At 36.3% G+C, this 11595-nt stretch overlaps 1 protein-coding gene across 4 annotated transcripts; it reads left to right on the top strand.

Annotated features, from left to right (window-relative positions):
- Positions 1–866: 866 nt before the first annotated feature.
- On the top strand, positions 867–9923 carry SCOC (short coiled-coil protein). 4 transcript variants are annotated; one of them, XM_081303704.1, is made up of 5 exons: positions 867–974; positions 1168–1543; positions 6497–6568; positions 6959–7039; positions 8354–9923. In XM_081303704.1, the coding sequence occupies exons 3-5, from the start codon at positions 6547–6549 to the stop codon at positions 8494–8496; spliced, it is 246 nt and encodes an 81-aa protein (XP_081159830.1). In that variant the 5' UTR covers positions 867–974; positions 1168–1543; positions 6497–6546; the 3' UTR covers positions 8497–9923. The 4 variants fall into 4 exon arrangements, with proteins under 4 accessions (XP_081159830.1, XP_081159829.1, XP_081159831.1 ...); XM_081303703.1 differs by having other exon boundaries at positions 868–974; positions 6956–7039; XM_081303705.1 differs by lacking the exon at positions 1168–1543 and having other exon boundaries at positions 879–974.
- The last annotated feature ends 1672 nt before the right edge of the window (positions 9924–11595 follow it).

Genomic DNA, 11595 nt, shown 5'->3' with positions numbered 1-11595 from the left:
CCAGAAGAACAAAGCCAAGAACAGGGCAGACAAAAAGGCTCACCCCTACAGCTCAGGAGATTGACACGAAGTCAAAACAAGAATGTATCTTAGTATCCCGTGATGTCTACCCTGTGCTCAATGGATATTACCAAGAAAGGTGTCGCGAGCCTCCTAAGTCTGGCACAGAGTATTTTAAATCACACGTATGACCTTGAACAAGAAAAGTCTTTATTCTTAAGCTTCAAGTTTTTCTGTGGGTTGCTGGGAGGATCAAAGGAGATAAGACAAGCAAAGGGGCTATACCAAAGTACTACTAGGTATTTCTTCAATCATCAAATGGTCAGGAGCACTATAGATTTTAATAAATGGAAGGAGGAGTATGGAGAGAAACATTCCATTAGCGGTATACTTTATGAGATTTCTGATTTTGGAAACTTAAAAAAAAAAACGGAAAAATCTGCTTTTAGAATCGAGGAACCGCGTTGGTTTCCTTTTTCTATCCTGCTCCCAAACACTCTTTTCTTGAATTTGAACGCCTTCCTTCTCGCCTAGCGTTTGGTTAGACCAACCTCCTTCCTCACAGAAGTCAAGATTATCCTCCTAGATTTCTGACCCCAGTGTTTAGGGTCCGGCTGAGACCAGAACTGCTCGGCAGGGACCTACTTTCTCAGGAATAGCTACGTTCCTATAATGCCATTGGCTGTTGCTCTTCCAGGACCCGCCCACAACGGGCTCAATCTTGATTGGGCGTCAGTTCCTTTTGTTATGCTCCCGCACTTTGTGATAGGACGGTTGGGACGGCGGGCTGCTAATGCGCAAGCGTGCAATCCCGATTCGTGATTGGTGGGCGACGGGTCTGGGTGGGGCGGGGCTCCTTTTTCAGCGCACGCTCTGTCGGCGAAGAGGGCGGAGCTGCCGGTGTCAGTTGGTCCAGGTGTCCCGGCTTGAGACATCCTCCTGATCCCACCCCCTCCCAGCGCCTCAAACGGAAGGTGAGGGCGGTCCTGGGCAGCCGAGGGCCGGGCCCAGGGATTAGGATGTCGGTCTCGGTACCGCCGATGGTCTGGAGGGCGGGGCGGGCTAGACTGGACTGGTCGCGGCCTCGGGTCTTGGCTTCGGTGGGCGGCGGAGGCCTGGCTCCCTGCAGAACCCTTGCGCATCCTCTTCTCATTTTCTCATTATCAGGCCCAGAGGCTCCTTTGGGACAGGGCCGCCGGCGGTCCCTAACTCTGACATCCTGCTGCTGTCTCCCTGCACTCTTGATTTGGGCCCTTGTCCAGCTTTGCGCTTAGGAATGGAACTGTAGGAGGGCCATTTGGGTGGGATAGGACCCGACACGCCTAGACTTGCCCATGGCTGCTCTAGGAGAACCCGGATGATGGGAGAGGACTCCGGGGTGGGAAGGGAGGCTGGTTAGCGGTGAAATAAAGAGATGGGACGTCTTTCCAGGAGCTGAAAGCAGCACCTGGGTTTGTTTCTTCCTTGGCTTCTCTCCGGAGTCTACTGAACAAGTTTTGGAGAGTAAGATTTGGGCAGGAGCAAGAACATACATTCCTGAAAGGCAAGACTTCTGTTTTACAATGTATCAATCTCGGGCTGTGATGTAACAATATTAAGGATTCTGGGTGTTCCCAGTACCATATCTGCCCATACCTGTGGACCCAAAACTATACATAGAAATCTTAGTACTATTTATTGATTAAGCTTAATATAGCTAGCTGTTGTTATTCCCCGGGGGTAATCTAGTTTAATTCAGTCCTCACTGAAAAGTTACTTGATCTTGTGGAATTTGAAACTGGAATTACCTAACCTGAGAAAGTCAGTCACTAGCAGAACTTGAACAGATCCGAAGAAAGCATGATGAAGTTGATGCAGCTTGAAGTGAATGAGATTTACCTTCAGCCGCTTAGTAGGAAACTCCCAAGAAGTTGGTTGCAAAGTGCTTGGCAACCTTAGATTAAGATTATAATAAAGTTTTTTTCCATTGCACAGTGGGAAAGGGAACTGTACAGATAGATTTGAGTTCAAATTTTTGATATAGACATTGTCAGCAGGGCATGGTGGCACGCGCCTGTAATCCCAGCGTCTTGGGAGGCTGAGGCAGGAGGATTGCGAGTTCAAAGCCAGCCTCAGCAAAAGCAACGCAATAAGCAACTCAGTGAGACCCTGTCTCTAAGTAAAATACAAAATAGGGCTGGGGATGTGGCTCAGTGGTTGAATGCCCCTGAGTTCAATCTCCAGTACAAAAATAAATAAATGACTTAAGATATTGTTAAACATAAGGTAGATACATTTGGTAACCACATCTGTAGATTGCAATTTCCTTCTGTAGATTTGATGAAATAATATAAAGTGTTTAGCATGTTAATGCACAAAGATTCTGCTGAAATCTAAGCAGTTCACTAGTAAGTAGGTGACAGATGATGAAAATCAATTTTATATGCAGAAAGTTGAGTGGTTGAAGTTGAATGGAATATTAGGTTTTCTCAAAATTTCAAATCTGAAATATGAGCATAGTTGAGGTGGGATGGTAGAAAAAGACAGACTGGAATATTGGCTGTAGTCTAGACTGTGGATAAATGTTGTGATCTCCAGTAAGCCATTGTTATCTTTGACCTTGGTTTCTTTATTTGTAAAATGGGGCAGCTGGACCAGATGGTTTTTCTAAAATTCTTTTTTTTACCTAAACTAGTGCTAAAAAATAAAGATAATACTAATAATTATTGAGTGCCTACTATGTACAGAAGTATATGTTTTATATGTATCAACTCATCAAATTCTCACAACAAACCAAGAGTTGCATTTATATTTGTTATTTCCATTTTACAGGTAATAAAACAGTATGAGATCTTATCTTTTATTTCCAGAGATAATAAATAGCAGAGGTAGGATCTTTAGAAGGAAGGAGTACTATACAAGAAGGAATATTTGGTAAGATGGTAGTATGTGGTCAAATTTGATCCATGGGCATAGGAAAGACAGTTATTTAAGTGGATCTTGTCCTAATGCTTGCCACATTTCATAATTCTTATTTTCTTCGTACATTCTATTTCCCAATATGAAGATAATTATGAAAAATAATTTTTAATTTCTCTTCTACTAACCAAGGATAAAGATAGGCACCATAATTTTCTGTAATTTTTGAGAAGAGTTTTAAAATATCTGACCTGAGAAATCTCAGCCATGTCCATTTCAGAGCTAAGATGGGTTTAGGATAAACAATAGCCTCAGCACCCCAAATTCATTTCCATATTTGCACCTTGGTCTGGATTCTGTTCATGTTGTATTTATGTTTATAGCAGGAATTTAAAATAAACTTTCAGGAGCACATTTGGCGTGGAATTATATTGATGTGATGGCAACTATAGATAAAAAAGGATTTTATAGTTGAAAAATTGCAATATTGTATTAGGATGTAGTTCAATACCAATGTAGACATTCATCAATCTTCAAGTTTGAAGATTGATCCTATATTGAAAGAAAATAAAATAGACTAAAATACTTTGACATAAAGAACTAATCTTTTGATCATATATGTAAAATAATTCTGTTTATTGCTTTAAACCTACTGAAAGACCACTCAATAATAGCATTTTGAGTCCATTCTTTTTAATCACATCACAAAAAATGAAAATTGCTACTTTTTATTTTTGTAAAAAGGCAATGAATAATTCTCTGGTTCACTTTATTAAAACTAATACCCTTTGCATAGGGTCACCACATACAATCCAGCAGGCTCTGCATTGTATTTCCCAGGTCATGGGCCAAACAAGACTGTGATGTGAATAGTGACCTTTGGGATTGTGAGGTATGTCCTGGAGCACTGTCCTGTGGCACTACTTCTGCACCCCTGCCCCCTCAGCCATGAATATGTTTGTAAGAGGAATTTACCCTCTAATAAGCCCTCTTGACTCTGTTTTTCTGACTTTTTTCCCTTTCACTTTTTCAGATGAAGTCAAACCATTGAGAAGTCATGTATAGACTTTCTGTTGTTTCGATTGTATGATGCAAAATTGCAGAAACTCTACTTTTTCTTTACTTCCTGTGGTCAATGTGGAACACTTGTGCTTTTGTAGAAGGCTTTTTACTTTAATTTTAATATTTTACTGAAATATACGCAGAGAAGAATACTCCATTCCTGTATGATGCTGATTTCAAAATCAGAATATTGGTTACCTGGTGCTTGTATCTTTTGTAAGTTTTCTCAGCAGTCATGGAAATTCTGCCTTACTTATATTCTTAAAAACAATGGATATTTGAAATTTGAAGCCCTGTTTATTTTTCTCTCTATAAGGGCCACAGTTGGATTGGCAGTTCAATGTTGCCCAGTACTCCCAGATGGCCTGCTGTGTCAGCTGTCGCTTCCCACCTCTGCCAGACTTATCCCAGCCAGTTCAGTGCTGAAACAGTATTAAAAGTGAGGGTAACTAGTGATTTGTTAGAAGTGTGCTCTTCTCTCAGGAAGGTATTTAATCAAGTTTTCATTTTAAGAGTGATGTTAAGTGTTCCTACCACAGAAAAGACCTCTGTGAGGAAATGCACATTAATTAGCTAGATTTAGTCATTATGCAATTTACATATATTTCACATGTTGTACCCAAGAAATGCTTGCAATTCTAAGTGAATTAGAAAATCAAAACAGACAATTGGTAAGGAATAATTTTTGAAGTATGATCTTCAGAACTATAATAGATTGAATAGCATTAAAAAGAATTTTTGAAAAAAAATTTGGTACTCATTCTGTTTTAATTTAGATATATATATATATCTCTATATATATATATATATATATAGAGATATATATATATATCTCCGAAGTGCAGAGACCCTGAAAACTAAAACCATATAAAAAACAGGTGGAAAAGGCCAAGTGCAGTGATATGTGCCCTGTGCTCAGCCATCTGAGAGGCTGAGGCAGGAGGACTGTTGAGTTCAAAACCAGCCTGGGCAACTTAGTGAGAGAACCTGTCTCAAAAAAACATAAGGTAGAAGAAAGTACCTGTCAAATGCTGTTTGGGTAAGTGGAAAGATGCAGTAAGACTTGGAATAGGTTTATTATGCATCATTGAGTTGACTGTGGTCCTTTAATAATGTTATGAAAAGGATGTTTATTCACTTTTTTAGACTGGTATCTTACTCAAGAAGTAGTTTATAGATTTGTACACTGGACATTGTTTCCATGTTCATGCTAATAACTGAAGTATAACATAATTGTATTAATCGACGTGAGGGAATAATAAATAGTACACTGATTTCTATTGATTGTGATTCTAATTTTGGTATGCATGCATCTTTGTTCAGTATGTCTGGGTTCTACTGCTTAGCATATGGAGGCCTAACAATGCCTTGGGTATATTAGTATTCAGTAAATACTTGTTGAAAGAGGAACATTGACAAAATAGGTCTAGGTTGCTTCAATGCAGGTTGGTTACAAAGAAATCTATTTTCATTAATATTCTGGCAGCATTAAAAACTTGAGCATACTGTATGTGAAATGGTTATTAATAGAGCAGAACATGTTTCATAGGAATTTTGTGCTTTAATGTTTTGGAGGTTTTTATTAAAATAATGAAATGTTAATATTCATTTTCTTATTAATTATCTACATCCTGATTAATCTGTTTTGGTTTAACCATAACCAGGTGAAATTGGATTTTTAAAATGTCTTCCATATTAGTGTTTCGGATATCTAATATTTTTCTTTAATATCATATGTGCAAAAAAGTTAAGCAGCATATATTTAATGAAGAATATTTTGGAAAAGATTTGTCTTCTTCTTTGCAATCCCTAATTGTAAGAACTTTTTTTCATTTTTCTGTTTCCTTTATATTTGTATATTTTATGTAATTTACATTAGTGAATATATAATTTTGTGAACATTTTTTCATATTATTTTAGTAATCATAATTATTTTTAGTAGCCATTCCATTATAAATTGCAAGTGTAATTTTCTAGTTACATTGTTTCTGATATACTGGGTTGTAAATAAGATTGAAGTAAATATTTTTATGTTTATAATTTTTCCTTCTTTATAATTGCCTTTAGGATGAGCTCCTAAAAGTAAATTATTTCATAAAAAAGGTTCTAAATGTCTTTATGCATCTTGTTTATTATTATTCTGCTTCCCCAAAAGATTGCACATTTAAGCCTGTGTTCAGTATTTCGTATTTTATCATTTCATCATTAATCTTACCTTTTAAAAATGAATTTCTTTGGGCTGGGGATGTAACTTAGTTGGTAGAGTGCTTGCCTCGAAAGCATAAGGCCCTGGGTTCAATCCCTACCAACCCCCTAACCCACCGTCCAAAAAGAAAAAAAAAATTTTTCTTTTGATTACCCAGAAGCTCAATATTTTCTCTCCTTAATACTTTCTTTTTAATCTGTCTGTATTCTTTTAATTACCTGTGGGAGTTTATTTTTTTCTTAGAAACAGTAAACTATATTTTGACTGTCTTCATCTTTTTAAAAATAAACTTATATTTTATTGTGTTCATGTTTCTTTTTCTTATTGTAGATCATTCATCAAGAATTTTACATCGAAAATCTAAAAGTTTTTTACCCAAGATGATGAGTGCTGACATGGATGGTGTGTTCTTCATTTGCTTTTTTGTGTGTTTCTGGGGTTTGTTGTTGTTTCGTTGGTTGCTTTTGCTTTATTAAACAATGGGAAGAGCAGAGAAACAATTTTAGAAGGTTTGGGTCTTGGCTAATTTACTTATTTATATCCCATTTGGTTGTAGAAATGATCTAAGGCAGCTTCCATTCTTTAACTGAGAAGTTGGCAAATCATTTTTTTCACTTTCACCTTGGTGTCCTCAACTGCATTGTGGGGATTTAACTTTTTACTCTGTGGGGCTCTTGTACAAGTCAGTTTAGATAAGGAACAGAAAATGTTTTGTAGATTTTTAAGTGCTACACTAAACAAATGATATCTAATGTTAACGAATAATAAATGTGAACCTTCTCATTACAGCAGTTGATGCTGAAAATCAGGTGGAACTTGAAGAAAAAACACGACTTATTAATCAAGTGTTGGAACTTCAACACACACTTGAAGGTTAGCTTGCATTTTGTAGTTTTCATGAATGATATCTGCTTAATTGAAATTTTAAGTGTTTACGTTGCTAAGTTATTAGTGTGAATAATTTGAAAAAGCTTAAACCAAAGTCCATTTTAATAGTTTTGTTTTTCTTCCTTCTGCCAGTAGCTTTGGCTACTTTGGTGGTTGTAAAGAACATATACGCTTCAAGGGACATCAAACATTCTGTTTCCCTTTAATGTCTAACATGATGCTGTTTAACATGAGAATTCTTTTCAAGTCCTAGCAATGTGTAACTAAGTCCACATTTAATAAAGCTTACAGTAAAGTGAACATGTCATATTAACCTCAGAAATTAAAAGGAAAATGATCTGATTTTCACTTTTCAAATGCATTGCATAAAATTAATAACTACCACTGAACCATCTTTTGGTGTTTAATATATGAGGGTCTCCCCCGACCCTTGGCACTTGATTGTACAGACCTTGTCACTTGGAACCTTCCATTGGCTTCCCACTTGACAGAATTAACAACAGCCAATGTCTGTGACTTCCTGGTTACCTTTAGAGTCATGTTATTCTCTCTGCCTCATATGTTCCATCTCTATCTAGGATCCTTCCTGTTCTTCAAAATGCCAAGCGCCCCTACTTGGAGAAGTAATTGTTTCCCTCAGTCATCTTCCCTTAGTTGCATATCTGTATGGCTCATTCTGGCATTTCCTCCATTCAAATTCCCTTTACCAAAATACAAAATAGTTAACCCTGAAAAGCAACTTCTCAACTGCTTCTTATGACCCTTGCCTTTCTTGCTTTTTCTCCAGCCCAACTCTTAACTGTGTGACATTCTGTATATTTGATTGTTTGCTCCTGATCTTCACTGAGTCCCCTGGTGCACATGTATACACATGGACCCTTCTGCTGTTGTTTCTAGAACAGTGCTTGGCTATTTGGGGGTACCCAGTAACTATTTGTTAAATTTTATCATGAGGACTCACATCTTTTTGAATTTTTTGCTAATGTGAAAATACAAAATAATTTCTGGCTTGGAAACAGACTTCCTATATCCAGTGTATGAATTCAGTTATATTATTACATATCTTAAATATTTCTAGTAAAGACATAGTTTCATCTTTATTTGCCTTAAACAAATAATCTGATATCTTTTTTGCCCTGCTGTGGACTGAACCCAGAGCCTAGGGTGTGCTGGACAAGTACTCTGCCTCTGAGCTATACCCTCACTTTGATCTTGTTTTTAATAATGAATCTTTAGCATTTTGTAATAGGAAGTCATTAGCATCATTTTATTGATAATGGCCATTTTTTCTTTATATAGATCTCTCTGCAAGAGTAGATGCAGTTAAAGAAGAAAATCTGAAGCTAAAATCAGAAAACCAAGTTCTTGGACAGTATATAGAAAACCTCATGTCTGCTTCTAGTGTTTTTCAAACAACTGATACAAAAAGCAAAAGAAAGTAAGGGATTGGTTTCCCTTCTGTTTTAAGGAATTGCTGCTGACCAGTTTTTTTTTTCCCTTTAAAACTTGGATAGATTTCAAAAGTTACAGTACCTTTGTTTGTGGCTTCGTTGAATATTTATGAAGATAATGGCAGATCTAGGCAAAATTAACTGCATAACAAGAGAGTTTGTGTATTATGTTAGTCTATGAAAATGTGCAAATGTATTGTAGAGACTTTATAATTAGAACTGCATATATTTATGAGACTTGAAGATGAATGTTTTATCAAATTTGCTTTGATATATAGGTTTAGCACTGTCTTTTATTATATAGGCTTAGTAAAATATATATGAAAATAACCACCATGTTGTGAAAAAGTGACCAAAATCATGTACTGAATGCACAGCTTTATGTACCCTGTCCACCATCTTGTGCCTCTTCTCCATTTGCCTCTTCCTTCCCATTTCCCTTCCCCTAAGGAAAAAAAAAAAATATTTCACATTTGTAAAAGTAATTTTAATAGTTAATCACTGATCAGAGTAACATGACTCTAATTGTTGAAACTTAACCAAAATAAGATACTGTCTTAGCTAGGGCTTGTCCTGTGTGGTATTTAATAATAAGATAGGATTGATGGTTTCTCTTTAAGCAATTGAAGATGGACTGAAACTATAAAAATGGTCTCATACTGGGAAGATTTGTTTAAAACTTCCTTTTGCACAAAATAACCCACTTGGGACCTGAAAAGATAGGAGTTCTGGTCATGTATGTACGTTCAAGATAGATCTATCTTGAGAAAAAATAGAAATGGGACAGGAAAGAACTTGGTAAATACTACTCCAAATTCTTTCACTCCAGATTTGTGTTCTCTCTGGCAGAATAGACTTTTGGCGGACAAAAGATAGATATGAAAGTGCATTAAGTTTGAATAACTTTATGTAAGCTACATAGGGAGACCAGTTACCATTTGGTCTCAAGGACATTTACCCAATAGATCAACTCTTGCAAAATTCTTTGAGATTTTATTAGTAACAGAATCATGAACACATGGTAGAGTATACATGTACAATAATGGTAATTTTAATCTTAGTATTTTAGCTCACTTATTCTCCCAGAATTTTCTGTAAATTCTACCATTTAGTTTGCAGAGGTTTAGTCATTCTTTTAAAATTTAGTTTTTAGTTTATTTGGTAAGGGAATCAGTATTGGAAATATTAAGATAATAGGAAAAGAGACCCACTAATATAGCTTATGATTATTAGATTTGGACTACTTTTAATCATGAAATAATCTTATGTATTAGTGTAAGATTTGATATGTGACTTTAGCTGTATGAATATATAATTAAACTGCAAACATTTTGCATCCCTTTTGTGACCTAATTTACAGATATTTAAAATTGTGTTACAGTTCTGCTTTGCTGTTTAATAAAAAGCTATTTCAGAGATGGTGTGTGTTTTGATACAGTTGCTTAAATGAATGGGGTATAATAGATATGTGGTCTATTCAGGGTGGCTCCACAGGGTAAATTACAGATATGTTTGGGGAGATGTATTTGTTAATACAAAAATCACAGGACATTATACATTAGTTTTAAAAAATAGAAGCAAAATTGTTGAAAGAATCCAAGATATCTCTAGGGGAAAGGCAGTTAAATTTTTTAAGTTAGGTAAGCTCCTGTAACAAAGAGACCCAGTGATAAAGAATGATACAGAAGCTTCTCTCCCAACAGTGGTTCAGAAGTGAGAGCTTTACAGGCTAGCAGGTTTTGCGCCTCACACAAATATTCACAATTATTAGGTTAAGGTTGGCTCTACCATTTTCACTCATGGATTCTTAAGTCACTTCACATATGATTCTGATTTGGGGAAAAAAACTGTGCACGAAGGTCAGGTTTTTATAGGCTGGGCCTTGAAATGACCCATTTCTTTTTGCATTCCCATCATGTGGAGACATAATTACTTCTAGACAGAGCTGTGGCTGGGAAACTGCCTGGCTACAAATTTATTAAAATGGAAACAGATAAAGGATTTTGGTTGCTACTAGCAGCTTAGCCTATCTCTTGCTACTAAGTATCTGCACAACTTTTCCATATAGAAAGTACTCAAATCTTCCTCTATCCAGTTATTGACTCAGCTCAAAAGCCAGGATGTCTGTGAAGGCCTGTCAGTTTAGATGCAGCTTTTAATGCAATGTGATGGTATTAGGAAGTTGTGCCATAGGTTATAATTAACAAGGATGGAACCCTCATAAATGGTATTCAGTGCCAGAAAGACTAGTGGACATAGCAAGAAGATAGCAGTCTGCATCCTAGAAGAGAATCTTCACCAGAACCCAGCTCTGCTGGCATCCTGATCTTACGTCCTGCCTTCAGAACTGTGAGAAACAAGTGTCTGGTATTTATAAGCTACCCCAGTCTGTGGTATTTTGTTATAGCAGCCTCACCAAATCGAGGTACCCCTTTTCTCCAGGAGAACTTCCTTCAATGCTGACACTGCCATTGTCTTCTTTATATCCCCTTTGGACAGGACTTATATCCAGTTACTATAGACAACATTCACTTATGTGGAAGTAGTAGGCCAAATGTTTCAAATTTGGCATTTTTCAGATTTTTTATAAAGTATTATGGTTCATACGCTGATATGGTTTTGAGTGGCACCTGGAATCAAATACATTAACATTTCTCAGCCAAGTCTATTAGCATTAATACTAAGTGGGATGAAGACAAGGCTACACAGTATTTATAAAAGCCTGTCTAGGAAATCAGGTATAACTACCAAATGAGTTTTAGTGATAAAATGATTTTTTAAAAATATTTTCACTTTCCAGAGATTTTTGGATTTTTATGGAAGAGCAACCAAACTCATTGGCATTTACTTTCAACTAGTTAATAATGTTGCATCTTTAGTCCTGTCCATTACACTTCCCTCTGATCTAAATGAGAGATGAATTGTACAATCTAAAATTAATTTTGTGGTCCAAAACAGAGTGAAATGGATCTTAATTCTTTAGAATGTAAATAAAGTCTTTCTTTACTTTGCCTAATACTTTTTTATTTCGTAATGCCCTCTGGTGGTTATCATGAAATACTTCAATACCAACACAACCAAAAATTTTTA

The sequence above is a fragment of the Spermophilus citellus genome (assembly GCF_964194105.1).
Source record: "Spermophilus citellus genome assembly, chromosome: 8".
Taxonomy (NCBI): domain Eukaryota; kingdom Metazoa; phylum Chordata; class Mammalia; order Rodentia; family Sciuridae; genus Spermophilus; species Spermophilus citellus.
Note: the sequence above shows the minus strand (reverse complement) of the source record. Positions and strands in the feature narration are given on the sequence as shown.

Bases quoted from the DNA above. Each gene is read 5' to 3' on its own strand.
- SCOC (XM_081303703.1), top strand. From the start codon at position 6,547: ATGATGAGTGCTGACATGGATG. The intron at 6,569-6,955 runs GTGTGTTCTTCA...TTCTCATTACAG, and splicing joins GATGAGTGCTGACATGGATG to CAGTTGATGCTGAAAATCAG. The intron at 7,040-8,353 runs GTTAGCTTGCAT...TTCTTTATATAG, and splicing joins ACTTCAACACACACTTGAAG to ATCTCTCTGCAAGAGTAGAT.